Source organism: Acanthaster planci, linkage group LG01 (assembly GCF_054643075.1).
Source record: "Acanthaster planci isolate LZ-2023a linkage group LG01, COTS_SCS, whole genome shotgun sequence".
In the NCBI taxonomy this organism is placed as follows: Eukaryota; Metazoa; Echinodermata; class Asteroidea; order Valvatida; family Acanthasteridae; genus Acanthaster; species Acanthaster planci.
In genome coordinates, this window is record NC_141777.1 from 37,594,089 (window position 1) to 37,612,565 (window position 18,477).

General features: G+C 41.1%; 1 protein-coding gene across 3 annotated transcripts; it reads left to right on the forward strand.

Moving 5' to 3' along the window:
• The first annotated feature begins 195 nt into the window (after window positions 1-195).
• LOC110980603 (arginine kinase-like) lies at window positions 196-18,417 on the forward strand. 3 transcript variants are annotated; one of them, XM_087136746.1, is made up of 9 exons: window positions 196-357; window positions 8,539-8,747; window positions 10,731-10,835; window positions 11,069-11,236; window positions 11,633-11,804; window positions 12,561-12,684; window positions 13,797-13,992; window positions 14,752-14,932; window positions 16,424-18,417. In XM_087136746.1, exons 2-8 carry the CDS (start codon window positions 8,570-8,572, stop codon window positions 14,925-14,927), a joined length of 1,119 nt encoding a protein of 372 aa, XP_086992872.1. In that variant the 5' UTR covers window positions 196-357; window positions 8,539-8,569; the 3' UTR covers window positions 14,928-14,932; window positions 16,424-18,417. The 3 variants fall into 3 exon arrangements, with proteins under 3 accessions (XP_086992872.1, XP_086992862.1, XP_086992868.1); XM_087136736.1 differs by having other exon boundaries at window positions 14,752-14,923; XM_087136742.1 differs by having other exon boundaries at window positions 205-357; window positions 8,568-8,747; window positions 14,752-14,923.
• The last annotated feature ends 60 nt before the right edge of the window (window positions 18,418-18,477 follow it).

Here is an 18,477-nt window from a genome sequence, read left to right on the forward strand (position 1 = left end):
TTCATTTCCATGGGCTGGATTTCCATGCGCCGGATTTGAACCTTACCCTGTCACGTTTCAATGTGTTTCCGAAGATTCTCACAGCTTGTGATACAACGTATTAGTGATAACACTTTAAACAGAAGATCTACAGGGTTGTGTATCTATCACTTTGTCGCTGATTGGACGGCGCGCGCCCAGGAAATCTGCATATTCAGTGTGGACACTGATCGCAGGCGGACGGTGAGCTAAAAATGTGAGTGACGCGTCGATCGTCGTTCACTGCATGTTGGGAGTATAATACGTGTGGACTCTACAGACCTAGAACGCGGTTGAAAATACGAACTGGCACTTTATCTGCATACCAGGATTTTCTAGGTAAGAATTACCAGATTTCCTCTTTTTTGCGCTGAATTTGAATACAGCTTTGCCGCACTTGACCAGCGCCTCTGCTCCAATGCGTAAAAGTCGATGGTAAAGGGTAATATGTGCACAACTTCTGAAGAACTTGAACTTTGAGATTTGTACATCGTCCTACCTCAAGAGCCTGCGTAGCACATGCACCTACAACCGGACCAAAAATTTTTACCTGCACGTAATAAATTAAAAAGGCGCTTCTTATTAGCCGACAGTGAATTCTATTTTGTTAACCCTATGTTTTCGTTTTAAGGGCTGTCTCTACAGCGGGGACAAGACTTAGTATGGGAGTATTTATTTTCAACCCACCGTTTGCTCATTACATATTCTCAATATTGCCATCGCGAGCTCATTTAGAATGTGCTCTTCAGTAGCACATAATGTAAAGTCGAGTTCGGAGGTCCGCATCGCGATCCACCCGTCCTGCATTCTGGAAGCGTTAAAATGTGATGATATTGCTATGTCCCTTGCAGCGTCTGTGCGTTGTACGCAGCCACGGCATCTACGTGCTCAGATCAAATTGCTGGCATCGAATTCGCCGGGAGGAAATCCGGAGGTTGTTCCTGTATGTTTTCCGTTGGGGAAATTTGCTGGACTATTTCAGGAAATTCCGCCAAATTTTTCCAGGCATAACATATGATTATTACAAGGCCCCGTGTGGATTTTACTCATAAAAGTTATGTTCAGGCTCCCTTTCGCTTCCAATGCTACTGCCATGTCGTGCGTTTGCAATGATAAAAAAAACTTCTGTTCAAGGCATTGGACTCCTGAGTGATTTTTGCAAAGCATGAAAACTGTCCTTATAATAAACAACGACGGTAAAATCGGGCATCATGCATCCTACATCCGGGAACTTCGTTGCATTTCTCCATAGCGTGCAACGGCGCGAAGAGGTATTTTTCCCCCCTTGTGGTGCGTTAACAGGCCGTAGTGACGTCATGCCGACAGCGAGAATATGTTTCTGGATGCACACTGAGGAGACATGTAATGAACCCGAAGAGCATTGAGGAGGAGTACCTCATAGGAATACGGTTGTACCGCTTCTACGGGTGGAAAAAAGCGTTGTTACCTGGGTCAAATTCATTAAAATGCAGGTGTTCTTGCGCAGGCTCGAACAATCAATGCAGGGGGTGTCGGGTTTCTGCATATTGCAAGTTCATAGCTTTCTTCAAGTCTTGCTGTGAGTAAATCATGGTAGGCTAGATGTGTGGTCAATATTGACCTTTAGAGTGGGAAAGACGGCGGCGTATCCATAGCTGGGGGAAACGGGCAAATTTTGAGACGTGTTGTCTTTTTTTTTTAATGGATAGTGCCAAACGTTTGAAACGCCGCTGCAGGGAATTTCGTTGATGGACGAACAATATTGGACCTCTATTTTTGAAAACGCCCCTCTTGCCCCCCCCCAAAAAAATCTGACCTGGATACGCTGCCCGGACTAAATGAGCGAACGAATCGAAATGGAATCAGAAATGATACAACTACTCGCAGGACGAACCAGTTAGATACTGGGAGTATCCTGCAAGTAGTGTCCTAAACGGCAAGGACACCTTCGTCAACTTACGGACAAGATGTGGCAAGTAAGTAAATTTTCCGTCGTTTGCACCGATCCACTACTGAATAAAAAGTAGTAAACTAAAAGTAGTCATTACTTCGAGGGATGGTGCTGTCGGATGTTTAACATCACAAATTAATTGTAGAACGTAGAGAACTCAAATATTTCACGATGATACATTTTTAGTGTAATGCATAATTGATCAAGCCAAGTCCATAGATCGTTACACGAAAAAATCCCTATTTATCGGTATCTTCATTGCGCCACACTGCGCCATAGGATCTTACCGTAAAATGGCAGTGCACATGTATTGCACTGCATAATAAAGTTTCGAGATCGTATATATAATTTGTCGAGTCGTTATGAGTTGAAAATCTGCAAATTATGTTATTTATACTTTAGACACACTAATGGATTTCGATTGGAGTTCATGGAGGACAAACGCGACTGTTGAACGACTTGTAATCAATTCTTATAAGAATGGAGCCCATAATCTACGGTACCAGCGTGGCATGGGTCACTGCCTTCGGAAATGCCGGAGGCCAAACTACTCTTGTTTATGCGGATAACATTAAATTTTCCATGTCGCTGGGCCTCTGAGTACAGTTAGCTTTGTATACGCGCCCTTCTAAATTTCTTATTTCTCATTTCTGATCGACCCGCTTTGGCAACCAACCTCATTAAAACAAGCAAACCACTTTTAATCCAAAACAAACCTTTTAAAAATTATAGCCGGTCCTGAATAAACCCCTCCCTCAACAAATAAGTAAGTATGAAAGATATATTGAGGCTCTTTGCTCTTTCAAAATCTACATAAAATACATGTAGCCTATACTCGGATCTCAGTAGCGTAGCGTTGTGAGATCGGAGCTATGATGAACGGTGTATGATACAGGCATAATAACATCATGTCAACTACATGTATGTTGGGATTTCAAGCTATTCATGGTGACAGACGACTAAGATGGAAAGCTTGCGGTAAGCACCATGCAATATCTCTTTTTGAGTCTGTGTGGTTTCGGACAGTGTGCTCTGTCCGTCGTCAGTCTCCTGACGACGGACAGAGCACACTGTCCGAAACGTTGAGCCTCTCCGGTTCTTAACAGAACCACTCAGACTCAAAAAGAGATATTGCATGGTGCTTACCGCAAGCTTTCCATCTTAGTACATGTATGTTGATTACATTATACTTTAATAAGTAGGCCCCATACCTACCCTCACTAAGCAAGCTCATCGTAATCAACAGAGCAATACGAACATTGAAGCATTCCATTAACCGCGAGGTACAATTTCCCCTCGAGAACAATAATTTCGCCAACTGACAAATTGCAAACCCCTCAGGGGAACGTAATAACATACATAATACAAACCACAACCCCATATGTCTCGCCGTATGCCTTACTATTACAGCCCTTATCTACATGAACATGTACTGTATTTTAATGTTTCCACCACGGGTGACATAAGGTATGTTGTAGTCGGGACTTCGTGTTATTTATTGGCAGTTGCACCTACGCAGTACGAGTAGGGTCCTTTCATTATAAAAGACCATCGAGGCCATGCACCTGCCTTCACTTCTTTGCTTCCCCGACTGCGAGCAGCCAGGTACTTCGGTGATCTCAAGTGCTGTTATTTTGCTTCACTGCACGTATTATTATTATTATGGTTTATTTCAACTCTTTTATTTCAAGCCCAGAAGCTGAATTGTGGGCTAGTTTACACTAATAATTGCTAAAAAAAAAATCTTAAAGAAAGATTTTACTCAGATAAAAGCGCTAATTAGAAAAATTCTAAAAATTTTAAACGAAACAAAGTTCTTTAAAATGTCACTATTACAATTATAAACAATTAAAATAGGACACACAATCTACAATAAGAAAATTACAAGTACATTGTAATTCTCATTCAGTGGTTTGACCAGAGAAGGGTTTGAACTGGATTTGTATCCATTAGTTTGGCATCTCGGGATTGACAAAGTGTTGGCATTACGTAAATTATTGGACCTCGTCGGTGGAAGCCAGTCATGATGAGAAATAAGAAGATTCTTGCCCAATTTCAAACACAACTTCTTCAACTTAGTTTGCTTATTGTTCAGGGTCGTTCACTGGAACGCCAATGAGCTTTTGTGACGGAAACGAGACTTTTGATGGGTTATTTTGTGAGTCAGTGATGTTATGTTATCAAATATGCAGTAGCCTTTTTCGAGCAGTAAAAATTCGTTTATTTCCTCTCTTCGTGCAAAATAATCATGATATTGTTGCAATCGGGGTTTTAGCAAGAATGCAAAACACACAATTATGAAGCCAGCGTTGAACAAAAGGCCATCTTGACGGTCATTAACTTGCAAAAGTAAACAAAAAAGCTTTTGCACTTTTAGCTTTATCACGTGTGTCATTACAAACGAGCATTGCAAAGTATGTAGGGTATATCTTCAGGAAAACCCCTACAAGAAATACTTTCAACAGTTTATGTTGTACTCTGTGTTGGCAACACACGTTGTGGGTCTCCATGTGAGACTACGGCATGCACAAATATCGAACACTGGCTACGGCTCTTCACCGCTGCCTCTTTTGCTCAGAATTCGAAGCCGTATCGCGCAGGAGACAGAACCGGATTTTGGCTACCCTTGTCATGCGCCGTCATACCCCTGTCATAGGCCACCAACATTGACTTCACGTTACTCATTCAATGAGCTCAAACAAAACCCAACTTCAGTACATGTATTGGAGACTTCAACAATTAACAAATAATACTGTTCGGAATTATACCACGAACTCCCTCGTGGCGGTAAACGGAAAAGGAGGCCGCTTAGAACGACGTGCGTCATATGCATATTATGCTCGGGAAGTATGAAGTACGTACTGTACATTTCCTGAGCATAATATGCGCATGTGGACTTCCACTGGAAGCCAGATAAGTGCGAAACTAGACATCAGGCTATCGTAATACGTCACTATACGTACGACGACTCCCCATTCTACTGCAGTCTGCGTGCCACACCCACTTGAAAGAGGAGAGCATTCTGAAACAGTTGTTCGTACAAAGGATCCAGACGAACACACAACTTACCCTCGCGCATACAAGTGATGCCAGGCGATCATCGGCGATCAAGGGGAGCGGGTTAGCGTAGTGGTTCCCGGCTTGGCCCAGGCTTTAAGTGCATTTGGTTTCCAGCCCATACTCGCTCTCGCAGGTTTTCTCCTGCCTCTAAAACTGGACCTTCTTCCTAATTCCGTAATGTGATGCTGATTAATAAAAGTGTATGCATAAACGTACAGTCACTGGCGCAAGTAGCCTGAGTTGCTGAAAGCGCCATTAAAACAAAACAACAACAACAACAACAACAACATCGGCGATCGATCAACTGGTCATTATTACAGACAGCATTTTCGAAGTACAGGACAAAATGCAACAGCGGCAGTTGTTATATCTGTCGATAAACATTCGAATCACGGGAAGAGGTAGAAGAACAGCTCACAAACGGATCGAAACCTTGAATTCGCAGCAAAGCTACCACCTCCCACAAAGGTGTGCATTGCTGGTACCACAAGCACTATGGCGATAAAAGCGCATAAAATGTAAACCTATTTGTACATACAGCTGTATGACAACGCCAACAATGGCAGAGTTGTATCGAATAAATCGTGGTATCTGTGTCACACACCGATAGACCTACTTGCATCCACTTCTTAGCTGCTATACCACTGCTGATGTAAGCTTTTTCCCATCTACGGCCTCCGAAAAATAGATCTCTGACAAAATAGACTTAAATGGAACTTACAAGCGTCAGACAAGACACCAATTATGGTACAGTGACATTCCCTTATTCTCAATTTGGGACTTTGTCGTATAGATGGATGTTCATCCTGGGTTACCACGCCCATAGGTGCACATTTTCTCCATAATTTTGCATTATTGGTCGGTGTTGTATTCGGGTCCATCACAAGTCCCTTCACAAGGCTAGTCATAAAGTAACAGAGCAAACAATGACAAAGGAATGCTTTTGTCACAGCTTTTCACTGAAATACCTCACTTTAAGTTCAATGCAGGTTTTTTATTCTTCAACAATTTCGCCAAGTATTCAAAATAATACTAACAATCTAAATTCGCAGGCCTTGTTAAGTCAGCACGCTATTGTAAACAAAACCAGGACACTACCTCAAACGTGACAACACATCACATGCGTACGAAGGGATATACTCGTTCATGCTTGTCCTCTTCGTTTGGCACCCACTCGTCGCAAAATTTCAAAGTAGCTGGGAATTTGATTGTGTATTTCAATTAGGCGTCATTCGACTGTTGAAGTTAAGCTAACTCTTCTGCACTTGGGTCGGTGGAAAAAGGAAATCGGCATCCTTGCGGCGATCATAACGTTCTTGTCATGCAAGCTTATGGTGTTATATCTAATTCCTCTCATTCGTGGCTTCACTCCTAATGGTAGTCATATTTTCCAAGACTGAGCACAAGCGTATACATGTCCATGTAATCAAACACCACTTGAACCCGGCGATATTCACTAAACGGTCATAACAACAGCAATTGGTCTGTTTTGACTTATACCCACCCTTTGGTCTCAAGTTGGTAATGCAGCACCAACATTAGTGTTACGTGGATTACTTTATACTGATGACTTGCCTCTAGCCGGTAGTTACATAGGCCTATAGGCCAAATCGAAGAACATTATGTTCCTCTCAAAGAAATTTTCCAAACATTTGATGTGTTTGGCGTAGCCTCAGTCCAGAAAAGCACGTGTTAGCAGTTGAAAGTGTAGTTTGTATGGCATTTTTAGTGCCAAAGGTGTAACAACCATTCTGGTGAAACTAAACACCACTCGGGCCTATAGACTTTCCAGTTCCATTATTGTTAAGATACATATGGTATGAGTGAATTTATTATTATCAACGATTCATCATATCTGCTGCTAACATTGTACAGCCACTTCCATGTATCCTTCAAAGTAAGAAGCAAACGCTGAAAATTGCAGCCTCCAACAACAGTAAAGCATTACTTATTACCCTGTTGGCCCATCCTCACTAGAACGGCGCTTTTGACTTTAATAATAACCAAAGATCGTGTAGCGCCGCTATACACGATCTCTGTCAACGACTGATGCATCCAGTGCAACTGCAGGCAGTGTTCTGGAACTCAAGATGTTCTTGGCAACCACCCGTGCTTTTTTCCAGAAGGGGTTGCGACCCACAGAAACATTATAAACGTACCAGTGTTCCGACATACATGTAGCTCGCGATCATCAGGGGCTGTACAGACCACACCACTAACCCCACGCGTCGAATGCAAAAACCTTGACAAATACTCAACACTTGAAATATTTGACGTTCGACAATCCCTATACTACTAATTGTTGTCACATAATGCATAAAGGTGTTAAACGTACATGTAGTCGTAGACGCACCTTTATGCGTTGCTGTGCTGTAGATGCATCAAACGTAGTCTTCTAACATCATTGAAATAGATCAAATAGATGAATCAGGTGATAACGGAGGGTTAGAAAAACTCGAAGTCATCGTTCCTTCAATTTGTAGATGTGCCTTCTCAGATCTCACAGAAAATGATATTTCGACTGCTACAGTTCGATCTATCTGTACCACGTAAATTCAAAAAGATAGTAGTAGGCCTATTTGATTTACTTTCACAACTGGGAACACTATCCCAGACAGTCGCTAAGCAAGTTTCAAGTTTCATCAGTAGGCCTACGTGGGCTGCCATAGTTCGGCGTTCCAGCACAATTTTTGCCACACGTTCAATCAACTTCCACATTCTGTTAGGCGCAAAGCGAATAAGAAGCATTACTACACACCATCCTTGGGCACAAAGTTTGGCTTATAGCTTGGTATTAGTTAGCCACAGAAACTACATTACAATATAATGATGTTTGCACCTACCACGCAAGTCTACATTAAGTGAAAATTTGCGGTCAATGCAGTGAGAATAAGTAACATATGACAGTCTGTGAGCTCCACCATTTCGAGGATAATTAATCACGATTCTTTTTGTTCATATGGTTTCTCTTGACGCAGAGCGCGGCAATCGTCGTCTGGTCGAAACTTTAAGTCCCCATGGACTCCGAATCGGCCCTTTGTTTTAGCCTGTCCTGGGCTTCACCTTTCTCCAGAGGGCCTTACATCTCACTGTGAAAAAAATAACAATGGCCATTAATTATTCAGCCCGCGAATTTAATACATTGTGGGCTTGGCTTGGGAGGTCGAAACATAGCAACCACCCGCCTAATGTTAAAGACGTTGCGTAGCTTTTCACAGACGATGACACGCGAGGAAGGCATTGATCAGTGCGTAGATGCCACGCTACTTAGATTGCGTGCGATCGATACTCCGTTTAAAAAGTCCAGCACTAGCATTGTAACCCGGCCGAACTTGCATAAAGACGCGAGTTCAAGATTGTTTTGTTTACAGTTGCTGCAGCAACGGCCAACAGGTCAAGCGCGTCAGATCAAACCTCCTAGCTGTCCTTGCCTTCAACACGGCTCACTTTGTCAAGTGAGGTGTCTGAAAATCAGCTTGCAAGTTTTTCTAAACTCCATTCATTCGTTAACTTGGTTGCCGATCTCACAGAGGGAACGTTGCCCGCTCATCCTCTGCAGTCATGGCAAGCCTCTTCCAGAAGAAGTACACCGCCGCGAATGATTACCCCAACTTTGATGGTCACAAATCGCTGCTGTCTCAGCATCTCACCAAGGATTTGTACATCAAGCTGAGGGATGTGCAGACGGAGAGTGGATTCACCCTGGACAGAGTCATTCAGAACGGAGTAGACAACGCAGGTAGGACCAACAAAAGAAAGCAATCAGTGAGAAAACAGAGAAATCATGACACTAGTGTCTGACTGGATAGTTGTGCAGTAAAGCAAAGTCGTAATTTATTTAAAAAGTACAACACCCTATTTTTCGCACTACCAGATGGGTTGCTCGTGCCGTCCTTCATAACTTTTTTAGACGTTACCCTTAATAAAAGTGAAAGCATTTTTTATTAGTATAACTTCAAAAAATTTGAGTTTTTCATTAGTTTTATAAGTTTCTTGGATTTCTAAGATACCACCTCTAATAACCATACTTTGTGTTGAATTGTCTTTTACTCGGTGGTATTCATTTTTTATATCCAAATTATTAAATCATACAACTATTCTCTTAGCTTTTCTATGGGAAATCAACATCAGACTTCGGAGTGCAATGTATTAATTTGTGTGACGTTTGTTTCCAAGTGTTCACTTGTTTTTGTCATTGTATTTTAATATGTAATTCCTTATACATGGCCCTAAATTCCTTTGCTTTTTTTGATTTTACCTTCTCTTCTTGACTTGATTTTCTTACCTGTATTCTGTCATATTCCTTGAAGGGCATGTTGTCTAACACGGTTAGGGTTCTAATCCTGCTATGGGGCATACATTATGAGTGTGACCTAGGGCAAGTGACTTAACTTTCACTACACTAGCCTCTCTCCACCCAAAAGTATAAACAGGTACCTCAGATGGTGAGAGTAATTTTTGGTTGATTAATCTTACGGCACCTGAAATGGTCGCACCATGTGGTTGTGTACTCAGCAGTGAGTTTATAGGATTGACTCTCAGCCCAATGAGCAAGGATAATATGGTATGATTTATAAAGTGTATTGAGAGCCCCTCCGTGTTGGAATGCACTATATAAATATGCCATGTTATTATCTTTTGCAATTTACCATGATGAGGAAAAATTGTCCAGTGGTGCATGGGGCCAGGTGGGGTAATTTTTTTTGTAATTGAAAGCTAAGCATTTTATAAAGGTGTGCACCACCTTTCTGTAGGGTTCTGGATTCTTTTACAGATACAAAATTGTTCAGTCGTTCTTGAAAAAAAAATCAGTTTTGCACCCCTTGACATATGACCTGGAAATGCCCCTTAAACTATTCACACATGCCACTGTCATTACAGTACTTTTTGATTCCAACTTTTATTCACCATGTGACTCTGATATTGTTTTTTTTATGAGCATTGTACGCTAAGCAGTTTCTCCGAGCTTAAATAAGAATTTACCAAACATCTTGGTTCACGGTTAGCCCAAGTTAATCTTCTTCATAAATCCAATGGCAAAAAGTTTGAGATATTGCCTTTTTGACATTTAATATACCACTCAACAAGTTATGGACCACTTTTTTCTTATCTGGTAATGTTTCCAAGCAATGAGTCTAGTTCTTTCATTTTTTGTCTGCCTAGATGGTGTTCCCATTGGAATAAAAAATTTTAAAAATGTTTCAAAACAACAAATGCACATTTATGCAGTAAAATATCTCATGTAAAAGGTATACACAAAATATATGTGGTCCTTGACTTTTTTTGAGTGGTGTTTGTCGGTTCATTTAAATGATTGTTGTTGCTTGTTGGAAGGGTTTTTGACTTTTTGGCTTCATCAAGTTGACTACAATGAAAATTGATCAAAGTTTATCTTACGAGTGTTTCATTTGTGTGTCAAATCGAAAGTGTTCTGTGCTGTGTCACTGATTTATATCTCAACGAACAAGGGTCCAGCTCACCTTTTCATGCTGACATAATCATATTTTTTCACTGAGTTAGAGGTCCCCTTTTGTAACTTTTTGTTATTATTGATGTGCTTGCCATGAAGCAAGTGTAAAACTCTCAAGTGTTGTGCCCTGTGATGATTTTTATGCCATAATTGTTCATGTTAAGTTGGTATCTCTTTAAAAAAAATCATATTTTAATATGGGAAATAATTTGCTCCGAATACAACCATGTACATGTACTCTTTTTCTGGCAGATTTCCACCTGGGTATCCTTGCTGGTGATGAACATACTTATGAGGTTTTCAAAGAGCTTTTAGATCCAATCATCCAAGACTACCATAATGGATTCAAGCCCACAGGTAATTCATGACGTCACACAAAAGAGAGAACATTATTTCAGTGAGGAATACAACATTAAACATTATCACATCCCTATTGCATTTAAAGATGTGTTACATCCAATTTGCCCAGGGAATCAGTCAGCCAGAAAGCCCAAATATAGTGCCTTTTAAGAATCTGGTCTCCTCTGCTGAGGTTTTGCTAAAACAATGGTCTTGGCTTTGCTCTTGCATGATGGGCATATCATTCACAGACAACCATGTGACAGACATGGACCTCAGCAAACTCAAGGGAGGCCAGCTCAGCGAGAAATACGTCATCAGTTCTCGCATTCGCACAGGCCGCAACATCCGAGGCTTCGCTCTTGCTCCATTCATTTGCCGTGCGGAAAGACGGGAGGTAGAAAACATCGCTCAGCGAGGTATGAAGCACATTCCACATACTTTCTTTTGTGGTTTCCTTGAGAAAGTTGCCTTCCTCCTGTACATGTAAAGAAGCTGAAATACTGAATACTTGAACTAGTTACAGTTTTTCAGTGTCTGTGGTACCTAAAATTACAATTTACAAAGGGTTGGCAGATCACAAACTTTAGAGATGTCTCCTTCAGATGTTTAGAGAAGATGCACAGTGTGGTATGAATGCCTGTGGAAGTAGCACCAATCTGAAAGGAAGGGGGACAAACAAAGGGATTTTCCTTGGGGGGGGAGGGAGATCAAATATTGCGAGACATTAGGGTGGAGAGAGCCCCCCATGCATGCATACTCTCTCAAAGGTTACTGAAGTGTAAAGTGGATTTGAAATCTTTACCAACATGCAGCACTTGACAAATTTAGTGGAGATCTGAAGGGTAAGTACTACTCCCTTCAAACTCTGAGTGAGGGAGACAAGCAGCAGCTCATTGACGATCACTTCTTGTTTGAGCGGCCCATCTCCCGTCACTTCACCAGCGGCGGAATGGCGAGAGACTTCCCTGATGGCCGTGGCATTTGGTAAGTCACTCTAATGGTTCTGTTTTGTCATTGTCGTCATTAGTGTCATTTTTATTTGGCTTTTATCTGGGGAAGCAGTGCTCCAGGCGAGTCCATTAAAAGTCCCTGCCAGTCCATCACAAATCATTCGGTTCTTATAAGCCAAGTCGTAATCTGTTCAAAGAGCTGTGATGAAAGCTTTCCTTTTTCATTGTTCACCCTGTTACTTATGACTGGCCTTGTAAAGAGACTTGTTAAAGGGACTTGTGAAAGGACATGTGATGGACTCCGACTACTGCGCTGCCTCCACACCTAAATACAATAGCCAAGGGAGGGCATTTTAACAAGTTTCTGGGCAGTTTACAGAGTCATTTCTTTGCTTCATCTGTTCTGGCAACTAGCAGTTAGAGGTGTCAGGTGTTTGGATGGTAGATCAAACCTACTGGAACAAGGAAACCTAAAGATCTAACTAACACTGAAAAATGATTCACAAAGAAGAATGATTCATTCGTGGAAATCAGCTTGGAAATGAACAGTAGGTTTATGATATGATAAAACAGAAATTAGGTATCACCACAAGAACTTCGATGTTTATTCACAGACTAAAGACAATATCCTTTTACAACATTCTTATCAGCCCACAGATATGCAATGCGGAAACAGAAGCTAATGCATACTACAAATATGCAAAGCAAATTCTAGCCGTTACAAAAATTGTTTCCACAGTGGTCTATTTCTCGGATTCTTACAGAGTTTGGGTTTTTTATTTGCTCTCAGGCATACCACAGACAAACGATTCCTCGTCTGGGTCAACGAGGAAGATCAGTTGCGCATCATCTCCATGAGGAAAGGTGGTGACATGCGGGCCACTTTTGAGCTCTTCTGTCAAGGACTCAATCAGGTTTGTGACCTCTAGAATTACATAGGCCTGTAAATAGACTACTTAGAAATAAAAAAACAAGTTGCAGTGTAAAGGCTGAATGTCAGAATATAGTTTTAAAAAATTGAAAACCTTTCAATTTTTGGACAAAAACTACTCATTCCATGTAGCCAAACCATCAGTTATGTTTGGACTGTTTGACCAGTAGTACTACATTATCTTTTAAAGACTGCTGGCTAATTTTACAAAGGTTAAATCTCTTTATGCGGGATAAAAACATCTGCTCATTTTATGTGCAATGTGTTCCATAAAAATGGTGCGATCAAATTTTGTCCATTAAACATAAAATGTCAACCTATGGCATTTAGAGCTCGCATGGTGTGAAAAAGCACACTTTCAGCCCGATGATGCTTTTCTTTTCACTGCAATCAAACTTGAGTTGGTGCCACATTCTCAGTCTGATCACTGGATTTTTTATTGAAAAGGGAAAGCATGTATTTCACTGTGACAATTTGATGACAAAGGAGATGCTGACAGCACCTTACACAGAAACATGCTGAGGACAGTGAGGGGAACTTCAGGGGAAAGTGGCACAAACTCCATTTTGAATGCTCATGTTTCTTGGGACATACATGGACATGTACAAATAAGATGAAATAAAAAAACTTCATCAAGCCAAGAGTGTCCTCTAAAGCTCCAAGTTGTAAATTCTGACAGTTAGCAGTTTATGTTTAAAATGGACAGTACCTGCTTGCATCCGTTTTTGTAGGTTCTTTCTGTACATGTATTTCTTTCAGCCCAATGAATTTATAAAAATCTAGTACTAAGTGGCTGTGTGCAAACTGCTGGTATTTTTTTCAAACTCCTCATCAAATAGTGTTACACATAAGGAGTCTCTAGAACAGCAGTTGTAAGTCACAATTTGCAAGGCAATTAGATTCAATTAATTCAGTTTTTGTCCGTTATTTGTTTGTATTGGAAACATCCAGAACAGTAACTGGCATTGAAACTGAGAATCAAACGTGGAACCCAGAACTAGAACAAACATAAGAGCTGTCTTTTAATGAAACATAGAAACAGAGCTGTCTTTCGTATTCATTGGTATTTTTTGGGGGGGATCTGTCCTGGAACAGTTTCAGGCAAACATGGCCGAGGAGGGCAAGGAGTTCATGAGGAACGACCATCTGGGCTTCATTCTGACCTGCCCCTCCAACCTGGGCACCGGGGTGCGCTGCAGCGTGCATGCCCGCTTCCCACTCTTGGCCAGTGACAAACGTTACAACCTGGACCAGATCTGCAAGGCTCTCAGGCTACAGAAACGAGGAACAAGTAAGACAGCCATTTTGGAAGTTGCACTCGAAATCTCGGAGGGATCTTAAACCGTGTCTCTGAAAGCTTGGTTACATGAAAGTCAAGGGGATCACTGTGTAAAGGAGATATAGATATCTTGGTCTTTGCATTGAACCTAACCTAGTGGATGAAAGGATTCTATGAATCAGATTGTCAGATTGGTTTGGATGTTGGAATAGTCAGCAGCAACCCTTACGCGCAATTCACTGGCAACTAATAGGGTTACACTAGTCAAATATTAATCAAGAAATTACCAGCGAGATTACAGAAGCAAAGAGTACTGAAGTGAGTACATCACACGCACACTTGTGTATGGAAAAGGGCATTAGAGCAAGAACCAGTGCTTGAGCCATGCATGCGCACTCCTTTCAATATACAGCACTTTCTGGTTCCAAATGACATCATCCTTCGGTACTCTGTAATATGCAGTAGAATCAAAGATGGAGTTATGCTTGGAGGAAGCCTGTTCCATTCTTTTGTCAGCATGAAATAGGTGTATTATGCAAAAGGGTGTCCGAGATAGTTCCCAGTTTCACTCAGTGGAAATGGTTAAATTTCACCTTCTTTACCCTTAGTAGTTTCTTTCAGTAGTTTTTGGAAGGCAACTTAAACCCAAAAAACTGCCAGTGGCCATGGAGAGAATGTTTCAAGCAAAGCTGATTTTAGCGGCAGAAATTGAAATTTACCATTGATTCATTTGCCTCTCCCTTCCCGCACACTCTCCTATCCCCACAAAAGGCGGAGAATTCACCGAGGCCGTCGGGGGTGTGTACGACATCTCCAACCTGGACCGTCTGGGCTCCACCGAGGTGCAGCAGGTCCAGTGCGTCATCGACGGTGTCAACAAGCTGAGCGATATGGAGCAGCTGTTGGAGAAGGGTGAAAAGATCGACCACCTCCTACCCCCTATGTAAGTAAAGTAAGTATCGCCGGGTTTTTATTCTTGATCTCTGTGATCCTGTCACTGCATGGATGGATGGACCTGTGGTGGTGATGGGGATGTCACGCTGGTGATGGTTGTCCCAGACGATGTCAGCAGTGTTGTTTGGCGCCCCCACACCCAACTAGCTTTTGCATGCTGTGTGGCTCCCATGTGCACCTGGTGATATGTTGTTTTTGTTCCATTTTAGTTACTGTAGCCATGGGCGTGGCCAGGATTTTTTCAGGGGAGGGGAGGGGCAAAGCACTTGTCCGCATCCAGTTGACAAGCCATCAACAGTGGATGGGGGGGGGGGGTTTCCGAGGCAATTTTTGTCCCCTCTCCTCCCTTTTTGTCTTTTGTTTACATTTGGTTCTTTTCTTTTTTTCTTTTAAATTATTTCCTTGCGACGCCCATGATTGTAGCTTTTCTGTTTACTTGTCGGCTTTAATTAAATTGCACATGTAAATGTGGCTAACTTGATGAAACTGCAACGTTTTGCAGGGGCAACATTCCATGTGTTTTGCTGGTACATGTAAGAGATGCGTTTGATTTCATCAACCTGAAAATGAAAGAATAGTGAAACCATATCGACCATGTCTTGTACTCGTACTACATTGCATGCTGCAGTCAGTCAAGTTGAAAATTAATCTCTGAAAACCTACATTCTGTATGATGACTTTGGAGTTCATTAATATGTAATGTTGAGTTATTAATTTGTTAGATTAGTTTTTTTCTTGGCTAGGGTTCAAGTATTGAATAAATATGCCGGCGTTTACCTTACCCATTCGTGCACACACATCTCTAGCTCAGTCTCTCATCGGCACTTATGTGCAGATGCATGTGGAAATCAATTCTGTGTACTGACAAAAAATTATGACAAAAATCACAGTTCTCATGCTTTCCCACGAAGTAACATTGGCAAACAAATTTTTTGTGGCGATGCAGGCAGAAAAGGTAATTTGAAAAATGACTCAAATCATTCTGTTTGTAACAGAATGTTTATTGGCTTTACGCAAGCAGATGCATCACCACATCTAAAAAATAACCTGAGCAAATTCAGCACGTTCAAACGACAAAAATGCTTATTTGCCAAGAAGTGATGGTTTAATTACGCTGCCAAGTTTATAGAGGCTTCATTTATCCTTTCAAAAAATAATCATCTTTTTTTCAAAGCTCACTCGTACCCGCTACCCAGTCCGAGTGCACTGGTTGCAGCTAATTTCTTGGAGGTATCAGTGAATAAAACATGTTCAACTGGTCTCATGAATTTAACACTTCTACATGGGCAAAAGAATGTTCTTGTTGAAAATATAGGTGGCAATTGGTGGCACAATTCTTTTTCTTTTGATCGTTAAAACTGGCAGTACTGGGCATCAGATAACAGGGTGGTGGGTTGGAGCCAACATCAAAGGTAGGTCCTCTGATTGGCGGATTCTATATCATCATCGTTTTTTTCCTCCCCTTTTTTTATCTCTTTGAATGACTAAGGTGTGAGCCAGCCCCGGAGAACACTAATACCAACAACAGCAGCAGGTCTCCCAAGGCAAAGAAGACGTCGGTGTGCATAGCGCTGTGATGCTGTGGTAATGTTTATGTCGCAGTTATTCAGACAAAACCCGGACAGAGCCCAAATGAAGGAGGATAAAACCAAAACAAGGATCCCTTCAAACTCCTACCTCTGTTTATCCTGTTTCTTAATGATGAATTTAAAACTCTTCCACTGAAACTGAAAAGTGATATTGTTTTATCCGTCCGAGCTTCAGATGCATATATTTTATCCCAAAAATACTTTTGTTATGCTCATTTTTGTAGAGAGGAGTTGTTTTTTGAGGATTTGTCAAAAACATGCATTTAGTATTTATAATCTGCTTTCTCATAACGTTTGTTTTATAAAATGGACTTTGACACAATGATACTGGTGATTCAGTACCTGCACATAGCATTACCACAGCATTTGGATTGTGGTGAGGTTTGTTTGGAGTTGAAATTTTTGTTGTATATATCATGCTTTCTGTTATTATTTTTTCTTGTTTTTTGCGTGTCTGTTCATATATCCTGTGTGTGTGTGTGCATATCAGATATACAAAACAAATTTCCTGTTTTCTGAAAAAAAACTTCTAAATTGCCAGTATTTGTTGCATGAAGAAACGTCTTTAAACTGTTCTGAATTGGAGCGATTTTTACTGCGTCCGTAGGCAACGAGACCTACATAATACCACCGTAGAAAGAAGTCTCGGGAAATGTGAGTTGGGTACATAAGTTTCAGCTGTGGCAGATAACGAAGGTAATGGCTAGCTACTGTCATCACTTTCCATTAGCACACACATTACTGCCAGCCATAGCCATGACTGCCGGCACAGCCTCGCGGTCACAAAATGAATGAAGATTTATTTTATGGGGTGAGCTGCAGAGCGTTTCTTTGATGGTTACAGTTCCCACATTTGTCATTTACTAGTCCATGTATTAACTGGGTGATTGGGCGATATACATGTGAGATTCAGTTAGTTAGGTGTGTGAGATGTGTGTGTAGTCCTCTTCTATGAATCTTTGAGACTGTCAGTTTTGCAGTGAGTTATAGATGCCTTTTACCAGATCATGATGTATGTAAATGTCAAAACTGCTCCACTTTTAAGTAATATGTGATGCGATCCAGCAAAATCAGTCGTTTTGTCAAACTTTTATTTGAAGAAACATCTGTGAATAAAAGTGTCCAAAACCCTATGTCTCCACGTTTCAACTTCCACTGCTGTTGATCTTAGGGTGGTTTCAGGGAGGGCATTTTTGTAGAAATAAAGTCAACATTGTACATGTATACCTTTTGAAGTAGAGAATTCAATGAATTTGCCCGGGTCGACAAACGACTCATTAAGCTTAATTGTAGGATGTATTCAAAGATGACAAAATCTGCAGCCTTATATTGATGCGAGGAGATAGTTCTGCGTGATCGCTTACCTTGCACATCATTGTAACAGCATCCACCCTTGAGCACAGAGAACACTCAACACACAAGTGCATTGTCCGGAAAAATTTAACAAGTTTTGGGAGTGTTGTAAAGAGTAGTACGTGTAACATTACCTGCTTAGAACTTCTGGTCCGTATAGAAGCAGCCCGGATTCTTCCACGAATGACATCTTGACCAGTTTATGTTCCTGTTTTTAAAGACTACGGCAGTATGATAACTGTAATAAAAAAAAATAATGTCAGCTATCATTTGTATTTGATTCATTATCTTGTGGAAATTGTTCAGAATGCTTTACCTTCTGTGTGAACCCTGAACTTTATATTCGTATCACCTTCAGGGGCTTATGTCAGGTGAACTTCATTCCTCACAAAGCACAGCATTTTCACCGTCAATTTTCTGTGTTTGGGGAATTCAATGGTGAGGATGTAAACACAAAAACTCAACACTGTGTATTTTCAAGTATACAAATCTTACTTAATGAGTGAAGTCCAGCATAATAAAGCTAAGAAACTGTTTCAAATATTCTTGGTATAGAGCCGTTTTTTAAAAATCCCATGAGTTTGTTTTACACATTTACATC